This window comes from Juglans microcarpa x Juglans regia, chromosome 2D, assembly GCF_004785595.1.
Source record: "Juglans microcarpa x Juglans regia isolate MS1-56 chromosome 2D, Jm3101_v1.0, whole genome shotgun sequence".
In the NCBI taxonomy this organism is placed as follows: domain Eukaryota; kingdom Viridiplantae; phylum Streptophyta; class Magnoliopsida; order Fagales; family Juglandaceae; genus Juglans; species Juglans microcarpa x Juglans regia.
The window spans coordinates 21,181,980-21,199,904 of NC_054596.1; the positions used below are offsets into that span (position 1 = coordinate 21,181,980).

Sequence of the window (17,925 nt, forward strand, 5' to 3'; positions counted from 1 at the left end):
AGGAAATGCTTGGCACACGATTTTGTTGGGAAATCCGTTGATCGTGATATGAGTTATGAATGTTTCTAAGTATTCAACAGTGTCTTGGACCCGTCATACATTTTAACCAATGAGACATTGAATTTTTGCGAGAGGGGTACTACCATTATTTCCATGTTGTATGGTAAGTCCGTGTTGTAAAGCAGTTGATCCACCGATGAAGAGGCACCTATCTTCCGAGCCATTTCCTCATATTTATCCATGAGGCTTCGTAGGTTGTAATGCTTCTTCTTCTCATCCTCATTGTCGAGGGCTTTGCCTGTTCTTTGTGATTCCGCCTTCCCCTGACATGACGTTCCTCCGCTTCAAGGCCTCATTCTCACGTTGGAGTGCTTCCAACTTTGTTGTCACTCTTTTTAATTTGTCCTCCATCTTGGCTAATATGCCCTCCATGTTCACGAAAGTGGCTTCCTGGTCTCTGGTTGCTTGGGAGCAAGTGGTTGCAAGCATGCAAAAAGCACGTTTAGATATGAAATATACTATAGATGGCGCCAACTATTATAGACATGTTTCGCACTCCTGCACACGCCTTATAAGAACCCTACAACACTAGAGCCAAGAAAGGCTCGAAGGGTATTAGAACACCTCAAATGTCTAAGTCAGATGTATCGTTCGATTTATATAAAGTACGGAAGTCAAATTTCTTAACTGGTGCGCATCTTCCCTTATATAAAGGTCTGCAGGGCAGGGGTGTTGTTCTAGTCTTTGTACCAACCTAATTTCTTATTTGATCACCAAGGATGTGTTTGAATTTACTTCCCTGATACGTGGATCCGTTGAGTCCCTTACCATCGAATAATGTATGGATTCAGAGTGGGAGGCCCATACGACGTTCAGGGGTTATCATGGGTTCGCTCTCTTGGGCTTGTGGGCCTTTAAGGGTGGGCCTTGAGTTTGACTGTAGATTTTGGCCTCTCCAATATACATGTAAAAAATTACGAGCATACAGAATGCTCGATATGCTTAATCGACTAGATGTACTCGATCGTGTAAGGGATAACATTGCACCTGCAGAGCTGCAATTATATGTAATTGAGTATTTTTTTTACCTTCATAATATATATCTCTTTGGTGTGTGTCAAAATGGAACCAAGTCCTTGAATCTTAACTGGTTGTGTGTATTTTTGCACAAGCTCATGACTTGTGGTAGCTAAGATTTAATAATATGCATCCTGTGAAATGTCACTCTGTTGACATTCCTCCATCCCAACTGATTCTCTATGTGAAAGTTCACATTCATCATATTCCTCTTGTTCACATTGCCCCCTTCTTTGTTTCCCTTAGGGGTGGGCTCCGACAAAGTTGGAATGCTCACCTCCAACCTCGGAATCCGACTTGGGTCAGGGGCCAAAAATTGCTCCAACTCCAACTCCAATTGGAGTCAAAGTTCAACTAGATCGGAGTAGAAGTGGGCTTCCCAGCAACTGGGCCCCAGTTACCCTACTCAAATTGGGCCTGGGCCCATGGCCCAATTTGAAATTTAGATAGGCCCACCCATGTTTAAAAATATTTTTTTACAAATAAAATAATGTAAAAAATCGAAAATATTGTAAAACAAAATAAGTGAAAAATCTAAAATTTAAATACAGAGACTAAATCAAACTAAAAATCAGAAACGATAAAATTAAATATAAAACTACAAATCGCAATAAATTTAAATTTACAATACCAAAATATTAATAATGTTATATATTTCATTCAAATATGAAATAGCAACAATCTCCCGCATCAGTCTTGACAGTCCATGTATTTGACTCGATGACTCGATAGTAATTTCCAATTTTCCTGCATGAAGTTTTCGATCAAATGCACTATATTTTCTTCAGTCATTTAACTATAGACTTCTAAACATCAGCCAAGTACATATGACATAAAATAGGACACATTATGAACTCACCTCTACCTCTAACTCTGACGAGTTTTACATGATGGTAATTTTCAAAATTGAGTTTCTCATCAATAAAGGGGTCACACAGTGCGTCCATCTCATTTATCCACAATTAGTCTGGGTTGACATCTAGGTCTATAAAATCATATAAATTATAAATTAAATAATAAAAATATTAAAATTATGAAAAAAATCATTTAAAATCATAAAGTTACCTGATTCAAGCCTATAGATATCGGCATCAACGATATCTACTCCAATGGGCATTGAACTTAACTAGTTCTGTGCAAACAAGGGTCTCGACGGTGGTCGGAGACAATGAACCCAATACACATCCAAGACACGACCTCTAGTGCTAAACGCTGACTCAGAGGCAACCGTAGTGATAGGAATGACTAGTACTGATATGAACCCGTGAGAATGGAATCCCTTGAACTCACAATCAAATTGAAAACTCACCCAAGAAAGCCAAAATCAAGCCAATGGAAAATTTAGACCCGTTGAGGAACTCGTTTCAAGAACCTAGATTATATGAAAATCTAGACCCGTTGAAGAACCTGTCTCAAGAACCTAAATTATAAGAAATAACGCCACAAAGATTGTGATTTACCTTTGATAAATTCAAAAGTTCATTCAAGAACAAGAGGAGATGAACTCAACTCACAATGAATAAATTTATCAAATTCATAAAACTTCTTAAAATGAGGTTACAAAGAGTATTTAAACCAAAACCTAATTAAAACCCTAACCAAAATAAAGTCATTTATTCCAAAAATACCCCTAAATGAATAGTATCGCGGCTACAGTAACTTCTTGAAACCCTAGTTCAACAAAATAAAACATATGTGGGTCAAGCATCCTCAAACCCAATTATTCTAGACTAATTCTTATAACTAATAAAATAAGCACATTTAATGAAATAAACAAGTATAAGGCCTTCAATCACATAAACATAATAATAGGCCCTAATTTATGTTACACTTATCCATAACTTGTATCACGTGGATAATCACTGAATCTCCTTATGTCAAGCCCATCTTGAATATTCGGCTCTTGCTAGACTTGTTCCAAGTGGATTGCACCAATTGCATTGCTTCTTTGCACTTCTTAGCTCTCGATCTTGTGATTGCCCCATCTGAAACTAGCAAAGGATCTTTAAGATTTAGTTCACCTTAGTGTCCATCATTCCCCCTCTTCTCAAATGGATTCGACCTCGAATCTCCACATGCATCAAAGGGAAAAAAGACCAGAGACATTGAAAGTGGCAGAAATATGATACTTACCTGGAAGATCCACTTGATATGAATTTTCATTAATTTTTTTAAGAATTTGGAAAAGTCCGTCCAAGTTACTTCTGTCATCAACAAGCAAAAGTATCAAAGCTAAAGGAGTAAGTGGATTAAAATTATAAACAACTGCAAAAGAAGAATAAGAAATAGTAGTATGCATGGTCCTATTATATGCAAACTCTAATAAGGGCAAATGATACTCCCGCAAACGTTTATGCAACAAGTCAATGAATGGCAAATGATACTCCCACAAATGTTCATGAGACACATTTAAAGTCTTCCTTGCACCAAAATGACCACTCTAATTATATGCAAACTCAATGAATGGCAAACAATACTCCCACCCATGGCCACGCCACACGTTTAAAATTATTTTTACACCATAATGACCCAACAAACCACATCCATACACTAGCATCTCACGCATAAGACTAGTAGGCTCACAAAGTTTATTCTCTCTAAACAAATACCAATCTAGTTTATAGCACTTTCCAAATGATGCCTTCTCACACGCTTCATAGACATTAGCAAAGTCATCATCATTAGCATGCAATTTCTTATCATATGCAAATTTGAATAACTCTGCATCTAAAATGAAGACAATGACACACTTTCTTGCTAAAGCATCAACCACAAAATTTTTCTTACCTTGTGTGTATTTGATTACAGGATGAAAGGTATCAATGAATTCCTCCCACTTGGCATGCATTCTATTCAACTTACCTTGTCCCTTCAAGTACTTCAAGGACTCATGTTCATTAAAGAAAGGTTGTCACACCTATCATAAAATCAGTGTAATGCTCTATCTCTCTAATAGGTGGCAATCCACTAAACAGACCATTAGGAATCATAACCTCATATCCCTGCAACAAAGAGACAACAACATTAGGCAATGGTTTGTCAAGTTCGTTAGTAGTAAAATTTGCCTTAGCATAAAACTCATTGTTCTCTTTGTTTTTCTCTCATTGTTTTCACTCTCTTTTTTCTTTTCACCCTCTTTTCTTCTTTCACTCTCTTTTTTCTTTTCACCCTCTTTTCTTCTTTCACTCTCTTTTTTCTTTTCACTATTTTTTTCTTTCACTCTCTTTTTCACTTCTTTTTTTGAACTTTCTGTCTCACAAGTGTTTTTCAACTCATTCTCTCTTTTCAATCCCACTTGATCTTCATACACTTGTCTTCGAGTCAATGGTACAAGAGTAATGGTCTTATTGTCTTTTACCAAAGCATACCTATTCTTGAACCCGTCATGAATCACTTTCTTATCACACTGTCCTTCCCAACAAAATATGGCCAGTATGCATAGGCACTACATCACAAAGCACTTCATCCATGTATTTCCCAATTGAAAAAGAGACTAACACTTTCCTATTTACCCTAACCTCACCACAATTATTCAACCATTGCAACTTGTATGGCCTAGAGTGTTTTAAGGTAGGCAAATTCAATTTCTCAATTAAAATAGTGCTATCAACATTACTACAACTCCTTCCATCAATGATCATACTACATACATTATTGTTGATGTGACATCTAGCATGAAAAATATTCTCTCTGCTACTTCATATCATCCACCTTGATTTATGTATTCAGAGCACATCTGGCAACAAGAGATTCACCTGTCACGGGGTACTCCATTCCATCATCATCACTAGTATCAACCAACGTGGGCATCTCCTCACTATCACCCTCACTCTCAGTCATCACCTCTCCATTGTCACGCATAATCATCACCCGCATATTCGGGCATTGAGATGCGATGTACCCTAAACCCAAACACTTAAAATATTTAATATATCTATTTTGTGAAGGTTGGGATTCTATCTTGGGTTTGTTGCTAGTTCCCTCATATTTCCCCTTAAGTGGTTCGGTCTTCTCCTTTGTTACAACTTGATCATTTTTGTCCCACTTTGGTTTCCAATGAGTGCTAGAAATCGAAATATACCTTGTTGTACCCTTTCTCTTTAACTGCCTCTCCACCTTCATAGTCATGTGCACCATGTCTTCTACCTCCACATAATGTTGCAAATCAACTACATTGGCTATCTCCCTATTCAACCCACTCAAAAATCTAACCATCGTGGCCTCCCGATGCTCCACTACATTAGCCCAAATCATAGCCACCTTCATCTTCTTATGGTAATCCTCTACTAGGTACAAATCTCCGCCTCATAATAGCTTTCAACTCTCTTTATGTTTCTACAGGCCTCTCAAGATTCCTCCTTCTATTGGTCACTAATTGATTCCACTAAATAATCGCATAATCAGTGAACTCAATTACCGCCAACATCACATTCTTCTCCTCAGAGTAATTATGACAATCAAACACCAACTCTATTATTTTCTCCCACTCTAAATAAACTACAAGGTCAATTCTATCTTAGAAGGATGGTATTTTCATTTTGATGCACCCAAGGATCCTATCTACTCCATCTCGACCCCCTAGATTTCCCTTAAGTCCTCTTTCACGCCTAACTCCTCTATGTCTACCCAATCCAACTTTAGATGTTAGGTCTTCCTCATCCTCACCATACTTTCCATTCTCATACCCATTCTCAATACTAGGCTCATGTCGCCTTCTATCTCTCCCACATTGCAGATTTCTAATCACTGTTTCTTGATAATCCATCATATCCCTCACTTCACCCAACACTAAGGTCAACCGCTCAAACTGTTATTACATGACTTGCAACACAAAGGATGAGCTATCTGCCATCCCCTTTGGTGATGAGTCACTCCTCTGAGACATTGTAATGTGCTGCACAAAAAGAATATTAGTAGAAAACCTCACACACTCTCTTACGTGTTTACACTCAAATAATGACACTCTACTCGTGTTTCACTCTTAATTTTTTTTTCCCGATATAGTCTCACACTCTCTTGCATTTTACCTCAATAGTTTTCCCGCTCAAGTTCTTTAAAAACTAGTTGAACTAAATCAAGACAATACAACCTTTTGTATTATTCCAACCAGCAATAAGTTCAAGAAACAAGAACAAGAAACAATGAAGGAATAAAATTACACTAGACTCAAGGAATTTAAACGAGGGAAAGAGTAATTACAAAACAAGATACAAACTAGAAAGATGTATTCAGCCCCTTTGATGATAAAGCTCAATCAACAAATGTCTTCCTTTCTCTCTGTTGTAACTATGTAACAACCTTTTGAATATGCTACCCTTTCTTTTCATTTCTTTTACTTTCTCTAATTCAACCACAAACAGTAATATTCAATTAAAAGTCAAGCAATTGAATTCAAATACACAAGAATTGACAAGAAATTATAAGAGAATCAATTAAACGACACTCTAAGCAATTGAAAAAAGTTGGAGATGCAAGAAACCCTAAAATTTTAAAACCCTAGGATCAAGAACACAAAACCCCAATAAACAAGAAAATTTCGGCAGCCACAAGATGATGTAATTCACCAAACTTTTTTTTTTTTGCAACCCTAGAACAATGAAGCCCTAGAATTAAATATGCAAGAATTAAAAGATAAAATCTAACCTGATTGGAAACCGAGCTCTAATACCAAATGATATGAACGTGGGAATGGAATCCCTTGAAACCATAATCAATTTGAAAACTCACCCAAGAAAGTCAAAATCAAGTCAATGGAAAATTTAGACCCGTTGAGGAACTCGTTTCAAGAACCTAAATTATATGAAAATCTAGACCCGTTGAAAAACCTGTCTCAAAAACCTAAATTATAAGGAAGAATGCCACAAAAATTGTGATTTGTCTTTGATAAATTCAAAAGTTCATTCAAGAACAAGAGGAGATAAACTCAACTCACAATGAATAAATTCATCAAATTTCATAAAACTTCTTAAAATGAGGCTACAAAGAGTATTTAAACTAAAACCTAATTAAAACTCTAGCCAAAATAAAGTCATTTTCTTCCAAAAATACTCCTGAATGAATAGTATCGTGGCTACAGTAACTCGGCTACATTAACTTCTTGAAACCCTAGTTCAACAAAATAAAATATATATGGGCCAAGCATCCTCAAATCCAATTATTCTAGACTAATTCCTATAACTAATAAAATAAGCCCCTTTAATGAAATAAACAAGTCCAAGGCCTTCAATCACATAAACATAATAATAGGCCCTAATTTATTTTGCACTATTCCATAACTTGTATCACGTGGATAATCACTGGATCTCCTTCTCTCAAGCCCATCTTGAATATTCGGCTCTTGTTAGACTTGTCCCAAATGGATTGCACCAACTCTTGCATTGCTTCCTTGCATTTCTTAGCTCTCGATCTTGTGATTGCCCGATCTAAAACTTGCAAAGGATCTTTAAGACATGGTCCACCTTGGTGCTCGTCAAGTATATCCCTAGATATTTGGGAACGTATTGGAAACTTGCCAAAATTCACCTTCAACCAAGTTAATATATGGAATATATCACTAGGTGCCTCGACATCTTCCATAAAGTAACGCTCAACCTCAGACTTACACTGCATAATATTTCTCGAAACGTGGTTTTAATGATACCATCATAGTCACAATAAATTTAAACTTTGTGCATGTGTGTCATCCCAGGAAGATGTCGAACCAGTCAGGCGTGAGGAGCTACCACATTCTATTGAAGACTAACCATTGTTTTTGTAATGCCTTTATAAATCATCAATATCACATTTAAGCAATCTAATAAACTGATCAGCATCCTCATCACCGAGGACGTCCCTAATCCAATCTTCTACAATCTCCAACTTATATCGAGGGTTAAGGATTGCCACCACAAATAATAATCTAGTTATCTTCTACACATCCCCCTGATATTTATTATATTTGTATTGCATCCTCATAGCCATTGCATTCAACAAATTCACACTGTCAATACAACTCTGTTGCAAATGGTCATAAACCCCTGAGAGCTCCTCAAAGTACATGTTCGTAATAGGATATTTTGTCCCAAATATACACATAGTTATATCATAAAATAACTTCAAAAATTGAACAAAATACATGATATTGGCTCAATCAACTGTGTCCGGCGCACCGAGTCCTTTCTCCCCCCAACTGACTCCAGCAAAGCATACCTCATGCCCCTATCCACATCCTCCATTCACTTGAATGTTGTTTGGTAATTCTACACTACATCCAACATCATGTATGTAAACTTCCATCAAGTCAGAACGTCCAGTTGCAACATACTGGAAGATGAGATCTCAAGTTGTTCAGTTATTACCTTAAACTGGCAGAGGTGTTGGGGGAAGCCCTCACATATCTTCCAAGGTTCCGGACTTTAATAATGGAATCATCAACCTCATTGAGCCCCTTAGAGACTATGAGTTTGATGATATAGGTACAACATCGAATATGGATAAACTGGTTCTCACGAATAATATCCTCATTTACCAGCGTATTCTGGCTGAACCAATCAATGGCAGTATCATTCGTAGTGGCATTTTCTACCATGATACAAAGCACTTTTTATGATCCCTCAATCCTTTATACAGTCATCCATCTCCTTGCTAATGGATGAACCCTTGTGATCAACAATTTCTTTGAAACCGATAATCCATTTCTACAACGTCCACTCACTGTCAATAAATTGGGTTGTCATACATATGTAGCCCACATTTTGTATGGAGGTCCATGTATCAGTCATAAATGACACTCTCTGGCTAGTGGCGACAAACATTTCCTTCATCGCTATATTCTCCTTGGCATGCCTCTTTAAACTATCGCTCATCACAATATACTGTGAAGGCATGAGAAATCATGGCTCTAAAGTATGCACAAATTCACAGAAGCCTGCCTTGTCAACCTTGGTAAAAGGCATCTCATCAGTGATGATTATCTCCGTAAGAACATCCCTCAACATCTTCTCACTATATTGAGGGATTTATAGCTTCCTAATCTGCATGTGACCAATGGTCATAGAAGTCTCGTAACTCAACTACGCCTGATCAATTGCCACCAGCCCTTTGTGTATCTTATATCGCTGGTAGCCAACAGTAGTGCCATCGAGCCTACGAGTTCTCACGATCACTGAAAATTTTGGTGAAAGGTTCACATGTCCACAATCATTTTTTACTAGGTCGTGCTGGTAGATCGGCCTCAACATTCATCAACTCCTCCTCCTCATTAAGCATATCAACGTCTTCTAGATCTATTGGGACTCGATTACTTACACATGAGGTAGCTGCTCTAAATGGGGGTCTACGACCCGAAGTACCTATCGGTGACGCCAACTACTGTGTGTCATCCTCTTGTGGAGAATCACAGAAAATGGAGTAGCATTCATAATTTGAGCAAATAATCTGAAACAATTAACAAACAACCGTCATTTAACATATTATGAAAATTACCTACAAATTGGAAACAAATTGAAAAGGAAAAATATATGTGTCTATTTGTGTTTGTGATTTTAAAAATAAATAAAAGAAACAAATTGAATGTCTACCCGAGCCATACTTGAGAGAATAATCTATGTGATGGCTCGAGCGAAGGCTCGATTGAGCAATTTGTGTGACGTTCACTCAAGCCACGCTCAAACGAAGGCTCGAATGAACAATTTGTGTTATGTTCGCTCGAGCGAATAATTTGCGTGATTTCCGCTCGTGCCACACTCGAGTGAAGGCTCGATCGAACAATTTGTATAACGTTCGATCAAACGACACTCCAGGCGAACGTCACCTAGAATAAAAACACCCGATTTTTCCAAAATCTAAATCCCTCAATTTAACAGCGTAAAAAGCGAAATCATTGAAATGCAAACAACAAATCATTGAGATGAACAACAAATCAAACACATTTCAAAAATTTGAAACCACAATGTTTAAATACAATGATTTTGGAACCCTAAAAGTCTACAAAAAAACTGAGTGGTCGAGTGGCTTACAATTTATGATGAACTCCAGAAGGTGGCTCGTAATGGCCTCAGGTGATGGCAGACGGTGGGGAACTGGGGGAGGTGAAGCACAGTGTGAAGACAAAGGGAATTGGGGAACTATTGTTCGAAAGTGAGGGGGAAGAAGGGAAAGCAGGACCCCCTTCTCCACGAAACAATGTCGCCGGAACGACTTCGTTTTGTTCCCCCTTGCGTTTTGGACCCGCTTGAGCGAAACAACGTTGTTTCCCTTAAAGTGGAACGACATCGTTTTGATGCATTGTTTTTTAAAAAAATAAATATCGAAGTTTGGAGTTCGGAGCCCATGTGGGCTCCGACTACCACTCCATCTCTGAACTCCGACTAGTGGAGTCGGAGCCTTGTCGGAATTCAGCCAAATTTGGAAAAATAAAAATTTTGCCTACCTCAAGTTCCGTTTTAACTCATTGAAGCGTCCAAGACACCTTTTTTGTACTTTCTATGACAACTTTGTTTTTGTTCCCTACCTTTTCTTTTAAGTTTGTGTTGGCATATTTAAACATGGTTCAACTGAACAAAAGATGCATCAGACATCCTCTAATATCATCACTAGTAACAACTATGTTAGATAAACTCAAATTAGATTCACAACTTCAACTTTGTCGGCATGAGAGCCCTAAGATGATTAACACTATAATTGAGTCAAGTTGAATCGAGTAATGCATGTTCGAGCTTAGCTTGATTAACATTTATAGTGATTTCAGATGAGCTTGAGCTTGATTTGAGTTCAAAGTCTTTTGTTGGAATTTGGCTTGATTAATATTTAACTAAGCTTGAGTTTGGCCTAGTTCATGCTTGAGTCAATTTACCCAAAAAGGAATTAAATATTCATTAAGGAACTAGAACTTGAGTATTTTAGAAGCTCGAACCATTATTATTAGGTATACGTAAGTTATAAATTACACACCAAAATTTAGATATTCAAAACATTCAAAACATTTAAGTTTTGATAATAAATACTGCCTTAATAAATTTAGACAAGAAAACTATAAAAAGAAAATAGCCTAGAGAAGAAGTTTTGGGTTTCTAGTCTTCTAGAGATTTAGAGATTTATTTAAATACCAAGAAAACCATTTTCCTCAATTCAAAATATTGTTATGGGTTATTAGCCGTACAAACTTTTACTTCAGATCAAATGAAAAATAAAGAGGCATCAGGTCAAATATGAATCTTTTGTAACGAATTTCGTCATATCTATTGTCTATATCCTTCACGAAGCATCATTATCTTTATGTTTTATTGAGCCACGTCATCATTTTAATTTATTTTTCATTTTACTTTATTGACCTGTCTCAACAATTCACATGCTAAAATACCTCTTCTTGTATTGTCTTTATTATCATAATAAACTCATTCATTTTTTCACATTAAAATTGAAGATGAAAATTTTCTTCCATTATGGTTACTAATTAAATAGGGACGAAAAAAAGATTTTCAACTTAATAGTAAGTGATTTTTGTTTACTTGTTTTTTCGACTTTCCTATACTTAACTCTTAGACTCTATAAGAGCCCATAAAAACCGTAACTTATTTAAAATATAAGTTTGAAATGAACGATATTGAAATAATAATATTTTGTCTTTGTCTACAAATTGAACAGTTTTCAAATGGACTTATTGTCCATTAGTCAACATAGACAAAAAAAGTTTTGAAGCAAGACAAAGTTTATCCTTTGAGTATCTAATGGTTGTCCGATCACTTAGTGTAAAAAATGACATTTTTACCCTCAAAATGATGACAGAAATTATTGATCCTGAATATCATATCTAAGTGCAATTAGTGTTTTCATATACCTTGGAAACTGCACAAGACTAGTATTGCATTTTCAGTTAACTTAGTAATAAGATACAATTCTACACCAACTTGAAGTGATTGGAATTGACTCTACAGTACATTCATGCAACAACCAACATGGATTATTCTATCCAAAATGATCGAATCCTCAATTAATTGATTATGCAGACTCAGGTTATCTTTTTTATATGTATAAAGGAATATCACAAACATTTGTGGTGGTACTGTTATTTTATTGAAATCTGCAAGAAAACATTAGTTGCAACTTCTTCCAACCACTTAGAAATTATTGAAAATCATAAAGCAAGACGGGAATACATTTGGTTAATATCAACAATTCAACGCATTCCAGAAAAGTGTGGTTTATCCACAATCAAATATAGTCCCACAACATTATATAAAAGGAGATGCTTGGGGCTGGTAGGGTGTCATACCCATTTTTTCATCGGCGAATGAGGTGCTGCCACGTATGGGTGTCAACAATGTAGAGAATAGGCCTGCATGCACCTGCTCACATTTTTTGTATCTCATTTATATGTGCCCAACGCTCCCTCTCTCTCTCTCTCTCTCTCTCTCTCTAAGTAAAATAAAACTCTGTCTTCTCCTCCCCCACCCCGTCGGTTCGCAGTATTACCACTTTCATCCCTTCGAAAACCCCATTTCTCCCTCCCTCTCCTCTGATTGTTGGCCCCTCAACCAAATATGAGATTTATTTTTCCCTTTCTTCTTTGTTGGGCAATGTTTTTTCCTTGCATAAATAGTCTCAATCATTTTTTGAGTTAATTCCTATGTGATGTATATTTTAATTTGAAATTCAAACATTTTGAATAGACCCACCTCTGTTTCGTATTGGCTGATGGAAATGGTGAATCTCAAACATGGGCCATTATTTATAGCATCTCAATTGGTTTCTAGAGATTTATAGATTTTTTTTTTTGTTTTCTCAATACAAACATGCCTTAAACACTACGAAACCATTTTCCTCAGTTAAAATATTGTTATGAGTTATTAGCCGTACAAACTTTACTTCGGATCAAATGAGAAATAAAGAGGCATCAGATCAAATATCAACCTTTTGTAATTAATTTCTTATTATCTACTAGGTATATCATTCATGAAGCATCATTATTTTTTTATTTTATAGAACCACATCGTCATTTGATTTGATTTTTTCGTTTTACTTTACTCAATACTTGTTTTTTCTACTTTCCTCCACTTAACTTTTCTATCATTATAAGAAACTTTGATGGGGCATACCTTGTACCTTTAACTCTTTTTTTTTCCTCAGCAAGCTAGAGAAAACAATAACACATTGACATATTGTAATTTGACATATTTGATGCAGTTCTTGTGCAATTTTCTAAACAATAACATCTTATATTACGTGTTTATTAAAGGAAAATACTAATTTGTCTCATAAGTTTGCTCATTTATTTTGACCGATCATATATTTTTATTTTTATTTTTATTTTTGTTTTTTTACTTAATGATTGAGAAAATTCTTATTTTTGAATTTTTTTTTTAAAATACATATATTTAAATTATTAAAAAAAGTATTTTTAAAAACTACAACTTATACTAACAATGCCGACTAGCAGCGTCCTTTATTAAAATATATCTATCATTGTTAACAGAAACCATGTAGATCAGTCAAAGAGTGCCACAAGACAAGTTATTTTTAAAAATTTAATGATTGTTATAAAAATAATAAATTTATATTTATATTTTTTTTATCTAGGGAAACCTCTCCAAAATAAGACTCTTCGAACCCACCCCTACAGAGTAAACATCGATCCCATGCACCGCACCCTCTGAAATTTTCCTATACAAAACTGGTTAAATCGTTAATTTTTCACTAAGGGATGTTGCCTTAAAAGATTATTTGCACCCTCCGTGTTGAACAAATAAATATATTTAACTAAATAAAATTTGAATTTTAAATTTAAAAACTAATTAAAAAAAAAAAAAAAACAGCCACCCATAGTGGCTACAGCTATCGCCCTCAGGTGGCCCCAAGTTCTCACCATCCAGAACCTGATCATCCCCTTCCATATGATCATCTTCTTTCAAATGATCAAATGCCTTTTCTACGAGATGGACTTTCAACATGAATATAACTTCGTAATTTTTCACAAATAGCAGTTGAGAAATGACAATTTTCTCTAAGTAACCTCAAAATCTCCTCTGCCGCTTCCACATCTCCCTTCTCTTTCAAGTACTCGAGATGTTCAGCCAAAATAAAACGGTTGGGCTTGTAACCTGGTAGACCTGCCAAGAGTGCCTGCTTCATTGTCTCCACTGCCTTCTCCACCTGGCCATGTGCACGATATCCACTTGCCAGGCGATCCAATGTGAATGGGTCTACCTCCATCCCACTGTCTTTAAGCCTCTCTATATATGCTTCAGCCTTTTCCAAAAGACCCTTCTCGCAATAAGCAGTGATCAGCACACGTGGAATCCGAAAGTCGAGGAAAGTAGTTACAGATACCCACTCCTCCAGAATCTTCTCAGCACCATCCAAGTCATCCAGCTTTACTAACGAGCTTATCATACAAAGATAGACCGAGTTCCAGACTTTCCCCATTGCTCCATAAGCAGACATAATGTGAATGGGTCTTGTTTTACCGCTAACGAGTTGCTCTGCTTTCTTCAGCATTTCTATCGTCTTTTCATGTAAGCCAGCTTTCAAGTATCCATTTGCTGCAACAGCATAAGCATTCCAGTCGATGGTGATTTCAGGATCAGCTTCCATCTTCATTAAAAGCTTCTCCATTCCCTCAATGTCAGAGGTGGCTTCATAAGCATTCAACCTAATGTTAAATGTGACCATATTCCAATCAATGCCCTGCTTTTCCATCTCTTGCATTACACTGTCTAGTTTCTCAGTTTTACCCAACCGAGAATAGAATTTTAACATATTGTTATAAGACAGAGATGTTTTCAGAAAACCTAGCTCCCTCATCTTCTGCATGGTGGCCTCTGCTTTGTCTAAAGATTTATGTTCTGCATAGCAGTTTAACAGAGCACCATATACGTGGATGGTGATTCTCGAAGTGTCAGGGATGCCATCAAAATACTTCTCTGCTTCTTCTAGACCATGAACTTTTGAGATCAAATCTAGCCGAATCGCAATGTCTCCAGGGGATAGGTCATGGTTCCTTTGCTCACTCAACCATTCAGATATCTGATACAAAACAAGATCCGGGAGCATTAATATGAAGATTATGGTCACATTACCATTGCGCCAAACAAGGATGGTTAAGTGAAATACTCTCCTATACAATTTCTCAAAACAACTTCCCTGTAATCACAGCCACAAGGGTGGCCGATGTTTCAACCAAAATGGAAACCAAGTTTCAACCATAAAAACCAATGCTAGAATTAACTAATTGAGAGATGACTTTCCCAAACTTAAGATTCAAGTAGCAGAAATATGAGAGACAATAATTGGAGAAGGAAACAAGAGTTATCATGCATGCATTCATTAAGACATTGGTACAAATTAATCAATAGAAACGTAAACTTGATTATGTGTATATTTTTGGTATGGGCTTAGACATGAAATAACTTGGGGGTTAACGTCATAATAAGACTTGAGAGTATATATCCAAGTTGTTCCATGTGACTTCCTTTGTTCAGATTTCTATTTTTCTTTTCTAGGTAGGCAAAATTTTATTGAAGGCGCAAAGGGCTCAACCCAAGTACATAAGAAGTACAAAAAAGGAAAAACAGGTTTCTTCCTTTGTTCTGTTTTAGTAAACCAAGCTGAAAAGCATAGCAGTACAGTAGCAAGGCTGAGCGTTCCCAAGGTACAAGTTGCCAAGTTTAAGCGTTACCAGTAGAGATGATGTAGACCCAATTGCTGACAGTTTCATGGAGAATTTGGAACAGAGAAATTCTTGCAACTTACTGAGTTTTATCAATCCAGAGATTTCGTATGACTCATTTGAGTCTAGCTTGATCAAATTTACGACATGAGCTCAAACAGAAAGCTGGCTTGACCATTGCTAGAAAGTTTGGTTGACATTAGTGAACCTGTGATTTATTCATTTTCATTTTTATTAGAAGTCTGGACTATGTTAGCATTTTGGGCTACTTAAAAAACACTATTAGGCCATTTTGTTCTCCTTATTTGCCATTATTAATCAGTTTTCATAATAGAAACATTCTACTAGAGTTCTCACAAGTAGTGAGAACTGAGGATGTAATTGGGATGTTTGGGGGGGTAGGACAACTACACTTGGATAGAAGTAATAACTGAGGCATTTCTTATTTGCCTACCCATGCATTCTTATTTTGATAAAAATTTTGTTAGGCTTCTTTGTGTGGAGTCTGATTCTGTTTGTGGCGGACTGTACCTGACAATGATACTTTGCAGTTTTTTTGGTGGATTTTCAAATTTTTGACACATTTTGGCTCTTGAACCGACCTGGCCCGCTGATTAGGGTTTCCTATATATTGCATTATTCCTTCGAACGGCCGTCGCACTAAATCTTTGATTACCATCTGAAATCAAACCCTCTGTAGCTCCGTGGACGTAGGAACATTGTAGAACTACATAAATTTTGTGTCGTGTATGATTGATTCCACTATTTGTTTTTTTTTTCTCTCTCTCTCTTCGTGCAGATATGGACCAGATGAACCAACAATGCCAGAAGAATTTTAATATCTTATCAATTAATTCTATAAAGATAAAGAAATATGTTAGTTACTATGGTTGTAGCATGAACATTACTTATTATTTAAAACTTAAATCAAACTACATTTTGTAAATTTATATCAAGCTTCTTTTGTATATATATTACTATGGTTGTAGCATATATTATTTGTTTTCTTTGACATTTCATTTTATTTTTATTTTGCAATTGTGTATTTTTTATTTTTTAAGAATATTTATATATGTTAAAAAAATATGAAAATAAAAAGAATGAAAAAATGAAAAGACAAATTTGTACCAGGCGGCACGCCCAGCTGTCATTGCTGGGCGGTAGCCTAGCACTACTCTTTATTTCTACAAGGAAAGATCAAGCAATAAATTGACGTCTTTTAACAAACGATCCAGCTAAATCATTCTGAATGTATGCATGGGCAAAAAGATATTCAACGTTAATCTTGATAGACATACAATACTCACCAAATCCTTAAAATATAAATTACCTGCATCATCAAAATGCATCTTTTAATATGATAAATGCATCTTATAATATGATAATCAAGAATGTGCACATATTCAAATTACAAGCGAAGGTTAAAAATATGCAACATTGTTAATAGAAATGAGTGTACATATGACCACCTTGTTAACATATATATTAAAAGAGATTTTTTTTTTGTCTACAAAGAGATTTTATAATAATAAAGTAATTTCCTTAGTAAAGTAATTTTCCTTCCAAATGCAGTTCGTCTTTAGGACGATCTAGTCATAGGTTTAAATGTGTAACTTCTCAATGACTCAATGTATCATTATTCATGTTTGTCTAACAATGACATTATTTTCATGGGTGTATGACATCACGTAGACGATAAAGAAAGTAGTTTTCCAAATATAAGTTTTTGGCCCACTAGCTCTTCGATATAAGGTACGTCTCGCTTGTTTTTATAATTCCTCTCAATTCATTTCATCTCATCTCATCTAATCATTACAACTTTTTCAAATTTCTATACAAAATAAAATAAATAATTCAACTTTTTCAAATTCTAAAATAAAAATAATATTAAAAAAATATTCTCTAACAATATTTTATTCAACTTTTAACTTTAATTTCATCTCATCTCATCTCATCTGCGAAAATGAGTAACTAAAATTTGGACAAATAATGATATGGTGGGATATATTTTGCTTGGGAAAAATAATTGGTGGCACAGGTTTTTCGAAAAAACCAAATTAAGACATTTTTTCAATATGAAGTTAGTCTCACATCTCAACACATTTTATTCCATTTTATCTCAACATTTTTTTTATACATTTTGGGGGGAGGGGGGGGTTTCACATCATAAAATAAAAATTATATTAAAAAAGTTATATTCTAAC

The 17,925-nt window shown here is 35.7% G+C and overlaps 1 protein-coding gene across 1 annotated transcript; it reads right to left on the reverse strand.

The window, feature by feature from the left end:
• Positions 1-13,968: 13,968 nt before the first annotated feature.
• LOC121249362 (pentatricopeptide repeat-containing protein At2g20710, mitochondrial-like) lies at positions 13,969-15,641 on the reverse strand. The gene has a single exon (XM_041148074.1). The coding sequence runs from the start codon at positions 15,103-15,105 to the stop codon at positions 13,969-13,971; it is 1,137 nt and encodes a 378-aa protein (XP_041004008.1). The 5' UTR covers positions 15,106-15,641.
• Between the last annotated feature and the right edge of the window lie 2,284 nt (positions 15,642-17,925).

Bases quoted from the DNA above. Each gene is read 5' to 3' on its own strand.
- LOC121249362 (XM_041148074.1), bottom strand. From the start codon at position 15,105: ATGCTCCCGGATCTTGTTTTGTATCAGATATCTGAATGGTTGAGTGAG.